The 14627-nt window shown below is 47.5% G+C and overlaps 1 protein-coding gene across 1 annotated transcript; it reads right to left on the minus strand.

Annotated features, from left to right (window-relative positions):
• Window positions 1–7100: 7100 nt before the first annotated feature.
• On the minus strand, window positions 7101–14424 carry CXCL14 (C-X-C motif chemokine ligand 14). The gene is made up of 4 exons (XM_015875817.2): window positions 14192–14424; window positions 13294–13399; window positions 9371–9481; window positions 7101–8226 (listed from the first exon to the last, which is right to left on the minus strand). The coding sequence occupies exons 1-4, from the start codon at window positions 14253–14255 to the stop codon at window positions 8211–8213; spliced, it is 297 nt and encodes a 98-aa protein (XP_015731303.1). The 5' UTR covers window positions 14256–14424; the 3' UTR covers window positions 7101–8210.
• Window positions 14425–14627: the final 203 nt, after the last annotated feature.

Genomic DNA, 14627 nt, shown 5'->3' on the forward strand with positions numbered 1-14627 from the left:
CTCCTCTCCTCTCCTCTCCTCTCCTCTCCCCTCCTCATCATTACATCAAAGATATCTGTGAAGACCTGAACCAATATAACTGTTTGATGCATGTAATATAACTGTTTGATGCGAGCTTCTGGGGTGTTCTGGGCTCCTCAGTGCTGGGCTGGGTTCACAGGGCTGGCCAGGGAGCTCCAGGACCACCGGCAGCCACAGGTCTGCACCGCCCGCAGTGGGGCCGAGGATTTGCTGCCATTTGCATAGCAGGTGTTGGGTTCTGGGTCTTTCTTCCTTAAGGGAATTTTAATACGGGATAAATTACCCGGAATTAGGAGGAGGCAGGCGACAAGAAAAGCGCTCATGGGGTCTCCTCCTGGTCACGGCGGGAGAAACAGAGAGAATGGCTGAAAGAAAAGGACAAAAGCCCCAAAGCTGAGGATCTGGGATGGGGGGCTGAGGCAACTCTCATCCACTTCACCTGGAACTCAGGTTTGAATCTGGTACGTAACAGTTCCAGAGATAGTGGGATGATTGCTGGCCAGAGGATCTTCTGGTCGGAAGGTCTGGTGAGGGGGTTTAAAATGTTAATCCCTGGTATAATCCCTTCCCTGGCATTGTCTGTACAGGCGCTGCACTCGCCAGAGCACTGCCTGCTTCCTTCCCGAGTCAGGCAGCCCCATGTGTGCATCCACACACAGACACGTGAGTGAACATGTGTACACTACACTCAAAGAGTGCCTTATTGCCTATATAGAAGAATAAAACTAACTCATCTTAGCCAAAAGCGAATGTTAAATAACCTGTAGAGTCGCTCTGCTTTCTGGAATTTGAAGGAGTGCTTTGCACTGACTTAAATGGCCTGTGGCTACCCGTTTAACTGGATTGCTTTGCAGTCCATTACCTTAGCAGTAGATGTGCAGTGTATCTTTGTATATCCCCATTTTTTAGGGATTAAAACACAGTTCTAACCATCTTCATCTCTAGCTTGAATCCTCCCACTGTCAGGGTGAGGTGCTACAGAGAGCTGGGGGGGCTCAGGGCTGCTTTCCATCACTGACAGCCCAATCGTGTTTCTTTCACTGATGATATCTCTGGGTATATATTAAAATGAAATAATAATTTAAATATATATATATATCATCCCAGAACAAAACAACCCCCCCCCCCACCATGTTTAACTACAACAGTGAAGGAGTTAGAAAGATGGTGTAGGAACGTGGTTAAGGAAAAGTAAACCTCCCAGGTGAGTTTTAGTTCCAGGCGCTTCATGCACTTGCACAGCCCTTGGCTAATGAGGGGAGACGGCCTTGGCTGATGTGTTTCCGCTGAGCCTCTGCTGCAGGGATTTTGTGCTCTTTTACAATGAAAGTGTGTATTAAATTCCAATAAATTCTATGCTCACAGAAAATTGCAAAATAAGTACAATTGCTAATTGTCAAGTGAATGTACTCCTTGAGACTGCAGCCTTCCCCTGGTTTTAACCCTCTTGGATGTAAGCCCATAGGATTGATTCTTCTTTCAGAGCAGATTTAATGCACTGCTGGGCTTGATCTTATTTCCACTTACTCTCCTGGGAATTAGAGATAATTTCTCTGGAGTCAGTGCAGCCAAAACTCCTCCAAAGCAGCTGTCAGAGCTCGGAAAGGCTCTGACCATCTAACCCTGCTGTGCAAACTGAGGAAGGGAGCCAGGCTGCAAGATAGCAGGGAAACATCATTCACAAAGTTGCTTTATTTGTTTATTTATTTATTACTTGTATTAGAGCTTTAAATATGTATGCAAATGGACTCTATTCTAAAGAGGTGGGGTTTAATTAAAAATAAATAAATAAGTGATGTATGATTTAAAAAAAAAAAAAAAAGAAGAAGAAGAAGATGATGATGATGATAAAGAAGAAGAAAAAGCATTTATTGTTATTTCTCTTTGTTAATCTGCTACCGATCAACTCAGCTCAACCCAAGGCAAAGTAAGGCAAGTAAGCTCCAGCCCGGCTCAACCCAAACCAGCCGCACGTTTTACACTCCAGGTGCTGGGAATTGAGCTTCTAATTTATGCACTCCTCCCACAACCTCCTTTAAGAAAGGGGGCAGAGCTCAGCCTTCCCTGTTTGTAAGGGCCAGAAGCAGCCACACGGTGTCAGTCTCTACCCAGCTGCTGATTCTCACACGGTTCTGCTCTGCACGCGGCGGAGCTGGAGGAAAGCCCTTCAGTCTGCTTCAGGTAAGCGTGGCAAATCCTATAAGTTTTTACTTCGACATGTGAGAAGTTGAATGTTTTACGATTGCTGGTACTTTGTGACCGTTTTAAAATTCCCCTTTGATATCTGTTGTGTGGTTCAGCCAAGTTCTTGTTGTTGCTTGTAGTGAATTGTTGCGTGTAGTGAATTCTGCAAAGGATTATCTGCATGGGGGGGGGAGGGAGGAAGATAAGGTGGAAGGCAGATGAGGAAAAAGCATTATTAACTCTACATCTTATTTATGAGTGATGAGTCACTGCAGCAAGTTGCTACAAGGCTCAAGGTCCTGTCCAGCCCCTGGAGCTGTACACAGGAGCTCTTCTCTCCTGTGGACTGTAATGCTGTAATTGCCCTTAAAGCGGAATAATTGGCATTTGGTCAGCTCTTTGGGTCGGTGTGACAAAGACTGTACTCCTAGTAAAACAGGGTGAATGTTTTTCTGTGGGAAAACAACATCTTTCAGTTTGTTTCAACTCTGTGCTCCTGAGCTTGTTCTACAGCCCTAGTTGTCAATTCGTATGATAAAAGTAAACAAGACTTTAAGCAGTGACCCTTTTTGGCAGGTGTGGTTCTGCCTAGGTGCCATTAGGACTGGGAAGAGCTTTTGGATTGGGACTGGGGCATCATATCAGCCTAATGGTCTATGCAAAACCCTCGAGGGCGGCTGTTGTTGTTCAGATCGTTACTGATGCTCATTTTGTGTTTTCCTATTTGTGCATCCTATTGTCTTTTCCCTTATTTAAGAGGCTAGAAGTTTCACAGGCATGATAAATCCAACGAGCCTTTATCTTTAAATTCCTGTTGCAGGTGGCTTCAGATTCACAGGTGATCCTGATAATCTCCTGCTCTCCCTTAGCTTTGCAGAACCTGAGCAGAAGGGTGCTCAGTCTCCTGTGGGTTGGTGGCATTGCTTGAGGCCAGGTGTCACCACTTAGTGCTGATTACTTTAGTGAAGAGCTTCATTTCCCTGGCGGGATATTCCTGCTGCTTTGTAGAAAAGGAGGGGGAACGCTTGGCAAACTGGTTCCTGCTGGGGAGGAAGTGGTGCCTCACTTGGAGTTACTGGGTTAAAGAGCTCCAGGTGGAGTTAGTTTTGCTAATGTATTTGCAGGAGTGTTAAGTCTTCAGGACTTAGAGAGGAAGGTTGAGTAAACGCTGTGGTAAAATGTAAATGGTGTAATAATGAAGGTAATGGAAATGAATGGTCAATAATGAGGCAAAATTCCTGTGGGGCGAAGACATGAGATTTCTGGGATTAGAAGTGAGCTCAAAATTGCCATAATCTCTATTTTTTTTCCCTCTTTTTAAAGCCTATGGTAGCATTTCTCTTCCTTTTAAAGCTTCTTTTTCTGGGAGTCCCTGAGTGTTCAGCTGCAGCACACAGTGCCTGCTAACCCAACAGAGCTGCAATTGGTGGCTCTGCACAGAGCCCTGCTTTGCCTTACAGGTCTCTAACCATGGAAGGATGCAGGGATCTGTTGCTTGGGAATCCTTAAATGCACACAACAAAGAAAGGCAATTAGAGCTGTTTTGCTTCTGCCATCCAGCAAATCTTGCAAGCCTCAATCCTTTTCTTGCTCCAAGATTTATGATGGGAATAAATCATAATTAATTCCTGTAATTATCAGCCTCAAGCAAACACTAGAAGTTTTCCTTCCTCCCCCCCTTGGGAGGGGAGAAGAGGATCTGAAGCTCCTCTGAAAGGACTTTGCCAACCTTTTTTGTTCAGTGGGAAGTAAAACAAAAGCCCAGATGTGATGGTTGCTCAGGCATTGGCTGTCTGTCACCCTGTGTCATGTCATCCGTCCCTCCCAGATCCCACCTGCATACTTGGAGCTGCTCCTGATGGGCTGGTGCCCTCTGCCCAAAGAGCTGATAATGTAAACAGGCAAAAGATGAGAGAAAAATCAAAGGGGGAGATGAATGCTTTACAGAGGTTGGCAAAAGGATCAGAAATGCAACATGTTGCTTATGCTTCATAAGATAAATGGTAGTGCATGTTGCATGTTTGTAAAGCATTCCCTCCAGGGATCTTGGCTTTCTTTTGGAGTATGGATGATCATCTGCTTGTACCCAGCAAGAGAGAGCAAGTCATCTTCTTGAAGCATTCAGGGTGATAGTGTGCATGTGTGGTTTTGTGTCCCCGTTGAGAAGTCTGGCACACAAGTCCAAGGATATGAACCAAGCACAATGCTTGGAGAACATCAACTGGGCTGCGTCTGGGGCTGGCTGGGTGTCAGCAGCAGGAGGGTAAAACTGGCATATGGCTGTGTGGGGCAGAGACCCCGTGTGCTGAAGGTTTGGGGTTTGCTGTGCAGTCACTCAGTGCCTTGTGCAGGTGGAATGGATGTGGCTATGCAGATGCTGTGGCAGCCATGTGTCCCTTGGCCACTGCGCCCTGAGCATGCACATCCTGCATTTGCTGCCTAACTGTGTGTAAGTGTCTTTGGAGAAGTGTTTCCCCAAGTCCACTATGCAGCAGAACAGCTGTGTTTTCTGTGCTTCAGGGGCTTCTCGTGGTTGGGTAAGGAAATGCACGTTTGTTTTTGCAGAGCATTCCCATCAGCAGCGTTGCAATGAACTGATTTATCCTGCATGCAGACCCGGGGCTGTGGAGGTATCCCCGGGCTGTCTGAGAGGATTTCAGTTGCCACTAGGTGTCCTTTCAGCCCTGCTTTCCTCCAGCACAGCACCTGGGACTGTTGGCCCAGGCCAGAAAGTGCTGAACCAGGGCTGCTATTCCCCACCCCCCGGGTCCTGCCCTGCTTTGTCTCGTGTCCTGCAGGTTAACAGAGGTGACGGTGCCTGGAAAAGAATACAAAAACAAACTTATAGTTTTGTGCTGAATGTTAAACGTTTTAGAGCTTCTTGTGGATTGAGAGCTGCTGTGACACTGCCATCTGGGCAGGGTGCTTAGGCACTGGTTGGGCATTGCTAACTGGGGCAACAGGCAAGGGGGCAACCATGGGGGAGAATTAGAATCATGAAATCATTAAGGTTGGAGGAGACCGTTAAAATCAGGGTCCAGCTGCCAATATGTCACCGCCATGTCTACTAAACCATGTTGTGGTTACAGGGATATCTGGTGCACCTTTTCTGGGCAAACTGAGCACCTCCCAGGGGCTGCTCAGCTCTTAGTAACCTGGAGTTGGAAGGGAACTGGTGAATAATGGTGTTTGACAGGGCAGATGAGGGCAGTGAAATCTGCAAAGAGGTCCTCAGAAATTCATACAGTTCCATTTGGGTTCACGCACCTCTGAACTCTGAAGGCAGCAAATGCAACAAGCAGAAATCCCAGCATGAGTGCTTGAATGGAAATGCTACAGAGTGCTGAAACTGGAAGCCGTTCTGAAATGAAGTCAGTGTGGCTGAGGCTTGTGAAATAGGCTGCCCAGCCCCCTGGACCAGAACCTGAACTCAGCCAGAAGTGCTGAGTACATTGCAATCAGTGAGGTCCTTGGATGCTGTGCGCATCTGGGTTCAGGTGATTCATTTCTGAAAGCTGACTTTAGAGGGGGTGGGAGCAGGAAGTGTGGCTGGTGTTTCTTTAGACCTGATGGGGAGTGTGCTTTGGGGGCTCATAGCAGAGCCTGCTCACCATGTCAAGGCACAGTCACCCTGGGCAGGGTGCTGGATTTATTCTCAATTGCTCCTGTTTCTGCCAGTGTGGATCAGTGAGGGCCAAGCCTGATGTTTAATTGGTTTAGGAGCTCAGGGACATGGCAGCAGTGGGACTGTGCTGTCCCACACATGGCATCCAACTGCTGCTTAATAAACTTTTTGTCCACTGCTAACCTGGACCATACATGAGCAAGTGAAAGGCAAGTGGTGAAAGGATCTGTATAATATTACTAATCCCATGTAGTGCATTTGCTGAAGAGGTCCCCACACATTGTGTCAGCTCACTGCAGCTGCTGGGTTCAGCCTTGTGCTTTTATTAAAATAAAAGTGGGTAGAACAGCTCTTGAATAGGTGATACCCATGGCAGAGGTCAGGGAGGGGTGGGGATGCTGGACAGGTCCTCACCCTTGTGGTGGGGCCTCATTTTCAGTCTCAAAGGACAAATGTGTGGCTTCTATGTAGGGGAAGGGGAGTGGAATGGGCATTTTACTAGGAAGGTATTGCTGCATCCTTGTGCAGAATAGAGCTGTTCTCCATCTCTGCAGGAGTATCAGCACAGTAAATATGCATGTAACACTTGTGTGCTTAATTTGCTGTCTGAACTGGAGAAACCTCTTGAGCTCAGACCTGGATATGGCACAGTTTGCTGAGCTCAGGCAGCATGGATAGTGCTGTGGGAGTTGAGGCTGCTCAGGGCAGGGCTGGCTTTAATGCATGTAGAACCTCTTTGTTCTACCTGCTGCTTTTCTTTTCAGATCCACAGGGTTTGAGAATATCACTCTGTTGTGCACTGAACCCTGAAGGGGTGGGAGATGTGTTGGGTGTAAGGGCTGAAACTGTAAGGAGAAGAGGAGGAGGGAGCTCATAGCCCTTTGGTTACAGCCTTCCCCCATCTAGCTGAGGTGTTTTCTAGACGTATTTTACTCTTTTATATACACCCAGGGTGGCTGGTTTATATTTAACATAACTCTACCATAAGCACATGGCACAGCCATTGTTTGTGTAGTAGGATTCCTCAGTGTTTAGGTAAAGTCCAGATCCTAGAATGAAAAAGGGAATTAAACAGCCCCAGAACTGCTCTCCTAACCCTGCTGTTATCAAGTTGCCTCTACTCTACATCAGCCTCCAGTTTAATGCTTTACCCTCAGCAAAACTGCCCACTGAAATAAGGGGTTGGAAATGGCTGGGGTTCCTGAAGGAAAAATGGGAGAAGTGATCACATATATGTTTTTTAAATATATTTTTTTATTACTTTTTTCCATTTGTCTTAGAAAGAAATATGAAATCTGCATGCAACCTCCTAAGTATTTCAAACATTTAAATAGTATACGATAATTTAGCAGTACAGAACATTATACAGAAAAGAGAGTATAGGGAGACTTCCTAGAGTATATTTACAAATGAAAAGGTAGTTTTGTTACTTTTAAAAAGAGGAATGCTTTGCTTAACATTGAAGTATTACATTCGAAATAATGAATATGTTGTATTGTGACTAAAACATAGGTATTTATATGTTTGCCCTACTGTATTTTTTCATAAAAAGATGCCTTTTAAAGGCTTTTTTTTTTGCTACAAATCTAGGAAATGATACACAATAGTCTTGAAGCTGAAAATGGCTGAGTACTGAAGCCACAAACTTTGTATGAGAGCTTCAGGTGGAGGAAGGAAAGAAATTAAATGTGTTCTTAGTAACAAAAAAGACCTAGAAATACTCTCTAGTGTAGGAAAATTAGATGGGAGGGTGGTACACTTCACCTTGCAGCAAGACCCCAGGTCTGTGAAGGAAGAGGTACATGAGTGGTGCTTGCACTCCCTTGCTGATGAGCCAAGGGACCTCATTTCTACACCACAGCCACCGTGTGTTGGTGGCACCTCACCCAGCTCCTGTTCTGTCCCAGCATTGCCCCACTGGGGGCTGCCAACATGACCAACAGCCTCAGCCCTGAGGCTTCCCCATTGCTGAAGGGGTTGAGGGACGCAGCTGGAGAATACAAACATTGTCTAATGAGCTTATAAAGCTCAATTGCGATCATAGTGAAGTATGAATGAATAAGAATTAAAAACAAGCAGGAAACAACAACAAAACCAAACCAACCAAACCTCTTTAAAATGCCAAACATGAGGTTGTTTTTTCTTTTCCCCAACCTTGGTATGATGCAGGCAGGTGTGAAATCTGAAGTGCAACAGATGCTTGTGAAATCTGGAAGCCTTTTGCACACGGCTATAAAATGTAAAAACTGACCCTTGGTAAAAAGTGCTTTATAATAATATAGAATTTGTGTCTTATGTCTGTGAGAGAGAAATAATCTTCTGCAGAGCCCAGTCCTATGCCAGCCAAGGGAGTCCTCTCCATTCCTCGCACCGCCGCCTCCTATTCTTCATAAACCCTGCACAGGAGGAAAGTGGAGAGCAAAGTATTTAAACCATGAAGGAAACAACTCCCTTCCAAATAATTAAAACCCAGAAGCCAGAGTGTTAGCCTCTGCTTAAGTAAGTTGGAAAGCTATTGATGTGCTTGGCCGCAATGAGTGGGACATGCAAAATGGGGAAATCCACGTCCCATAGTACTCTTTAACCACTGGAGAATCCCTCTCTTATATGCAAGCATGAAGTAAATCATAGTTGTACATCTGTATTAGGATGGATTGTAAGTTAACAGTATGTCATCTTTGGAATAATACCAGGCTCTCTGTTAGTTTTCTAGCTTACACCCTGAGGAGCAAACCTGGCAGCCTTGTTTGCTGCAAACTCTAACATGCTCAAGCTCTTTGGGTGAAAATAGTCTTACACAGAGCAGGGACAGTGCTGTTTTGGGGAAGAAACCAGTGATTGTGCTATTTTCCTTTAAATCCACTGTCCTTTTCTGGAGGGTAACTCAGTGGGTTTGATACAGCTGGCCCAAAAGGTGCTGACCAGTTGTTTGCTTGAACTCAGTGACTGAAATAAATTGGGCTCTTTGTGTCTGAAATATCTCCTTGCTGCGCTTAGTTTGGGCTGTGGAGGAGCCTGAGCAGCAGGCAGGAGCTGTGCCAACAAACCTAAACAACCAACAAAACCTGATGGCTTGCCATCAGTTACATAGGTCTTTGGAAGGGGAAAGGTAGCAGTGCCTCTTAGCATTCCCTGGGAATGATGCAATAGTTAACGTTGGCCAAGACCTGTGGCACTGAGAGTTGTAGATGTTGAAGTTTTGCAACTGAAGTGTGTGGCATAAAGTAGGGCAGCGTATCCCCAGCTCTGCTGACTGCTTTCCTTATGACTGCATGGAAGTAATTTGGCCTTTCATCTTGGCTTTTTAGCTGTAATGAGGAGGTGAGTGCATGCAAATAGCCAAGATCAGCTGACAAAGAGTTTAGCAGAAAATAACGACTTATTTATAGTTATAACAGCCTAATCCTAAAATAGAAGCAAGCAGTGCATGTGGCAGGAAAGAAATTGTATCGTGAGCATCCGTTTCTACTTATAATATTGGCAGTGAAATGCATCCCCTATGCTGGATGCAGCACTGGCAGTGTGTGCCCATTCTCTTACCTGCCCTTCTCCTTCCATACTCGGTACCACTTCAGCAGCCTCACTGTGTTCTGGCGTTTAGGGTTGAGGCAGTGCTGCTGCTCTCCTCTCACTTTTGTCCACAGGGTCACACTGCAAGGGAAGCATGCAAGTTATGGGCACTGCAGACAGCTCCACCTCATGGCTCTGCCTGCGGGGCAGTGCCTGAATTGCTCAGGGCACTCACCCAGGCAGCGATGGGGCAGCAGGAGGTTTTCCTGCTGTGTTTTATGGCAGCTGCTGGAGTTATAAGAATGTTGGAGCAGATCTTCAGCTGTTATCAATCAGTGCACTTCAGTATGTTGTCTGTAGAGCCAGACTAAGTTGTACCAGATGAAGACGTCCCCATTATTTTTAATCGGTGGGGTTGCTCTGTCTGCCTGTTAGGTATTTCCTTTCGAGTTTAATAGCTGGCTTAATTAGGGCTCATTTGGGCAGCCACAAGGTCTTTGCAGGAAGAGATGGTTCCTTTAGGCTCAACAACGTTGCATCCAAGGGGAAAAGATCAAACCTGGATCTTTTTTTCTCTTTACTCAATCATATTTTAAACACTTGCACATGGGTGGGTATTTGCTGATCCCAGCAGGGCGGCTGGGGCTCCATCTTCCTGTGACTGCAGGCATATCAGTGTGCCTGTGTCAGCAGCACTGCCTTGGTGTCCCCTCAGTGCCAGGATGAGCATTGCTGTGAGGCAGATCTCTGCCTGGAGCTCCAGGTTTCCTCCCAGGTTGCTCAATGATGTTGCCCTGGAGGCTCTGCCCCAATCAAGTTGATAGGTGAACCCTGGCACTGCTTCCCCAGATGTTGGCTCTCTGGAGATGTGGGCTGTTTGTGCTTCTCAGGACTCAACACAAAGTGGTTTTCTAGTTTAGTTGCTCATTTGGTGGTTGAGGAAACCCTGCAGTTTTTTACTGGCTTTATTTCATTTTCAATAAATACCATCCACAAAAAGGGAAGGGTTTCCAGTTTACCCAGGATGTTATAATAGAATTAGTCAAATGCTTTTAGAAACATGAATAGCCAAATAGAAAACCAGAAATATCTGTGAATATAACAGGTTTCTGGCATGGTTTGGTTCAGAGAAAGGAGCTGAGCATCTCTTGGCACCACCAGAATGCCTCATGTGCTTCCCCAGTACACCCCTTGTTGCACTTTCCACCCCTGTGGGAAGTGAAACACTGCTGTCTGCTGTCTGTTCAGCTGAGGGTCCCACTGTGTTTCCTATTTCAGTGTTGTACAACGAGCTCAATTTCTTCCTTTTCAATGAACCCGCATTCCTGCTCTCTTTCTCTGCTTTCCCTCCACCAAGTGTAAGCTAAAGTCACAGAAAACAAGGTGTAATCCTCAGGTTACTTGTTGGGAGGACTTAGGTCTTCCCCAATGCACAGAAGAACATTTGATGGCCTTCAAAGTCTCTGGACTGCAGAGGATGGAAAGGGAGGGGTCACTGCTTCAACCTGTGGATCACTGATGCCACCTCAGCCGGCCCCTGGGTATCAGTACATGAGAAAGGTGGTGAATCCAAGCTTAGTGAAGGCACAAAGCATGCATGTTTTAGAAAGCTTGAGGTTGGCATGAAGTTTCTCTGTCCAGCAGTCACCTCCTTGGCTGTACCATCTGCACTGACCTGTGCCAGACCTTGGCTTGAGTTTCTCTTATGACAGAGCACAGTGGATATTTCCAGAAAGCGATAGCCAAGCTGCATCACAGGAGGAGAGGAGCTCCTCTGAGAAACAGGAGAGAGTGAAGGACAACTCTGACCCTGCAGTGCAAGAAAGAGGAGATGTTTGGTGCATTTCTCAGTTGTCCATCTGAGAAGTACCCCATCCCATACAACAGGTTTTTCTTAGCTGAGATGCGTTGCTTTGATGTCAAGCGTAGATCTGTGAGACATCCCTGTGGTTCTTGGTGCTGAGGGCACAGCCCTGGATGGTGGCAGTAGGATGTGGGGCAATGCCACCTTGGGGTGCAGGCAGGCTGCTGGGCAGGTTTAGTGCCACATGCTTAGGAAGAGAGGTTGTAGAAGCTGAGTTCCTGACCAAGGATCTGTCTGGGTGTGCTGCAGGGACAGGCTGAGCAGGATGGTTGGAGCAGGTCTCTTACAGCTCCAGGGGGCTTCCCCATGTGGCATTTGTGTGTCTAAGGGTCTTTGTGCCAACACTGTCCCTGATATATTCACTTCCCCAACTCTGTGTTGAGCACCAGATATGTTCCCCTCTTGGAGATGCACAAAAGGGATGGCTGCTTTCAGACAAAGTGTTAAAACTCCCTCTTTTTTTCTTCCAGAGGGGAAAAGTGCCTCCTACTTGGTGTGCCATGAATCCAGGTAGGCTTTAACCAGGGCTAGGAATCAGTTCAGCTTTCACCCTGCACCTGGGGCTTTGCTAAACTGCATCCACACCCCTCCTAATCTGCCAGACCTCGTTTCTATCATGTTTCACTTGTATGGGGTACAAGAGCTTTTGAGGAAAGCAGGAGGGAAAGCAGCTTCATCAACTCATTTTAAACAATCACCACAGCAACAAACACTGGGCTGCAGGAATTCAGCTCTTCTGTGCCTCGGCCGGAGACTCACAGATCCCTTGGCTCTGAATATTAATTTGAACTTGTTCAGGCTGCAGTGGGATGGCTGGGAAGGCAGCGAAGGCAGCATGTTACTGGCCCATGGGTGTCTCCAGGAGCATGGGAGAGTGATGGGACAGCTCTGTCCCAGCAGCTGCTGCAGTTTTGTGGGCTTGAATAGCATTGCTTTGCATTTGCATAGCTCTCTGCTGGGATAGCAACCCAGGCATTGGGGATTTCCCAGCTTCCTGATGGAAAAGGAGAAGTTGCATGAATGAAATCTATTCCACACGTGGTGTTCTCCCCTCTGCTGGCTGCCAAGCTTGGCTCGGTTGCTCACAGGGACAATGTTGTCAATGTGGAGAAGGCTGTTGCAGATCTCCAGTCCTGTGCCACAGAACTTTGCTGCCCTGGGCAGCATCTCTGCAGGGATGGGCTCAGCTGTGGAGGCATCATGATGGTTGTGCAGGCAGGGTGGGCAGGATGAGGCCCTGGGGATCTTATGGTGCAGGGCAGGATGCTGAGGTTCTTTCTGTGAATGGGGAGTGAACGCTGGAGTGAATTGATCTGTAGCATTTTGGGGTGTGCGGTTGCACTTAGGACCCTTTTTTCCCTGTTGTAAGTGGCAAACTCATTGCAGTTTTCTCAGTTACTCTGGTCATCATCCAGCTCCATGTGATGGGGTTTTGTGGGGCACTGGAAATTGTCCAAACCAGGACAGAGAACCCCTGTGAATCACCCATATTTAAAATGGGGGGGGGGGGGGGGGAAGGAAACTGCTCCATCAGAGATGCTGTTAATCCCTGTGGCTGCCTTACTTTGCTGTACATTGTTCCAAGGCTTCCAGCAGCATCACTCAGGGCTGGTAGTGCAGCTTGGAGGAGAGTTTTGTGCTGGGTGATTCTGTGCTGGGTGATCCCATGCAGCGCACAGGGCTGTGTTGGTTTGAGGACTCTGGTTGGGATGAAACTATGTAGAAGCAAATCCTGCTCTTTTTCTCACTTTGCTCATCCCCAAAATCTCTGGTGATAGTTCTGGATTTCACAGCAAGTGGTTCACCGTGGTTTCAGTCCCTGTTTTCACTCAAACTTATTCTCCTTTTATTGCTACCTGCTCTGCATATAATCCCTTGAGCAGACAAGAGCATCAAAAACTGATAGCAGAGTTCTTGATCAGAATTGCACATTTATTGCATTGGAGAAGACAGCAAGTGACCTTTTCCCCCAGAGCCGGCATGCCAGAGAATGATAAAAGCAAAGAGCAAAGAAGGGTCTCGCAGAGTAAAGCAAATATAATTCAGCTGACAATAAAACGGAAAGGGAAAAAAATGAAGGAAAACTTACATAATCATCTCCTCCACACAGAACGGGTACCTCGGTTTTATTTCCAGCTTCCGTACATTAGAGAATCTTATTTTCGGCCCTTTCCTCGAGCACTTGCACTTTACGCCTAGAAGAGAAAGCATTTGCTCACCCTCCGGTGTGCCCGATATCCCCTTCCCCCCTCACCCTGCGTGCCTGCAGGATGCAGCTCACTCTGCCTGGTGCCGAGGGGAAAAGCTGCGTTTCGTGTTGCTGCTGTGCTTAATAATAGTGATGTTTTCTTTGCCACAGGTAGCAGCTCCCCAAGAAATGTATTTTAGAGCTCGGTAAATTTAGAGCTTTGTGAAGTGCACCTGTTGGGATTGGATATAATTGTATTGAGCAGGAGGGAAACGGCAATGCGGGAATTCACCTTAAACCGAAAAAGCAAATGCCCTTTTCAGCTCCTTTCTCATTTTGCTCGTGTCTCTCTCGCAGTTTGGAGCACTTTCCGTCCTTTTTCCTCTCACGGATGCTGCGGTGCATTCGCAGCCAGACAAAAGCCGAGCGTTTTTTTAGCCGCCGGTTTTGTGTACAGCAGAAAATGCACCCTGGCAAAGGCAGTGGGATTCGTGCACTTCTAACTTGGCTCTGTCGTCCCTGTGCAAATCGCCATTCGTTTTGGGAGGGGGGGAGATTCGAGGTGTGCCCCCCCAGCAATGAGGGCACGGGGTGCAGCTGGGTGTGCTATGAGGATGCAACTTTGTATTTTTGCTTTTACCTTTTAAAACAAAGAATATCTCAAGGCGCTACCTCACACTGTGGAATCATTGCAATACTTATAGTGACGCGCAGGGAACTGTCCTTTTCGGAGGAAAATAGGGTGAGGGGGAGAGAATTGGAGAGAATTTTAAACGAGAATAGGCAAAAATCCTCTTACCTTCCGCACTGGCTAAGCACATCGCGATGAACAGCAGAAGTAAAGCTGCTGTCAGGAGCTTCATGGCGAGCCGGCAGGTACCCGAGCGCACGCAGCGGGGTTCGGTCTTGTGTTCCTGTATTCGAGGTGGGAAGGAGCGGCTGCGGGCGGTGCTGCTGCCCGAGCTCTGCCGCGTTCCCCCCCGCTCGTCCCCTTTTAAATGCGCTCCCGCTGCCCGTGCTGCCGCCTCATTAACATGCGGGGCCGCGCGGCTCCCTCCGCTCCGCAGCCCCGGGGGGAGAGGCGGGCGGCGGGGAGGGACGGGGCGGGCGGGGGGGACGCGGCGGCCGCGGCCCCGTTGGGTTTCTGCTGGGTGGCCGCTTTGGGAATGGGGGTCGGAGGGGGCTCACCTGGCTGCGGGAGGCACCTCCGATTTGCGGAGAGGAGGGAAATGGGG

Source organism: Coturnix japonica, chromosome 13 (assembly GCF_001577835.2).
Source record: "Coturnix japonica isolate 7356 chromosome 13, Coturnix japonica 2.1, whole genome shotgun sequence".
Taxonomy (NCBI): domain Eukaryota; kingdom Metazoa; phylum Chordata; class Aves; order Galliformes; family Phasianidae; genus Coturnix; species Coturnix japonica.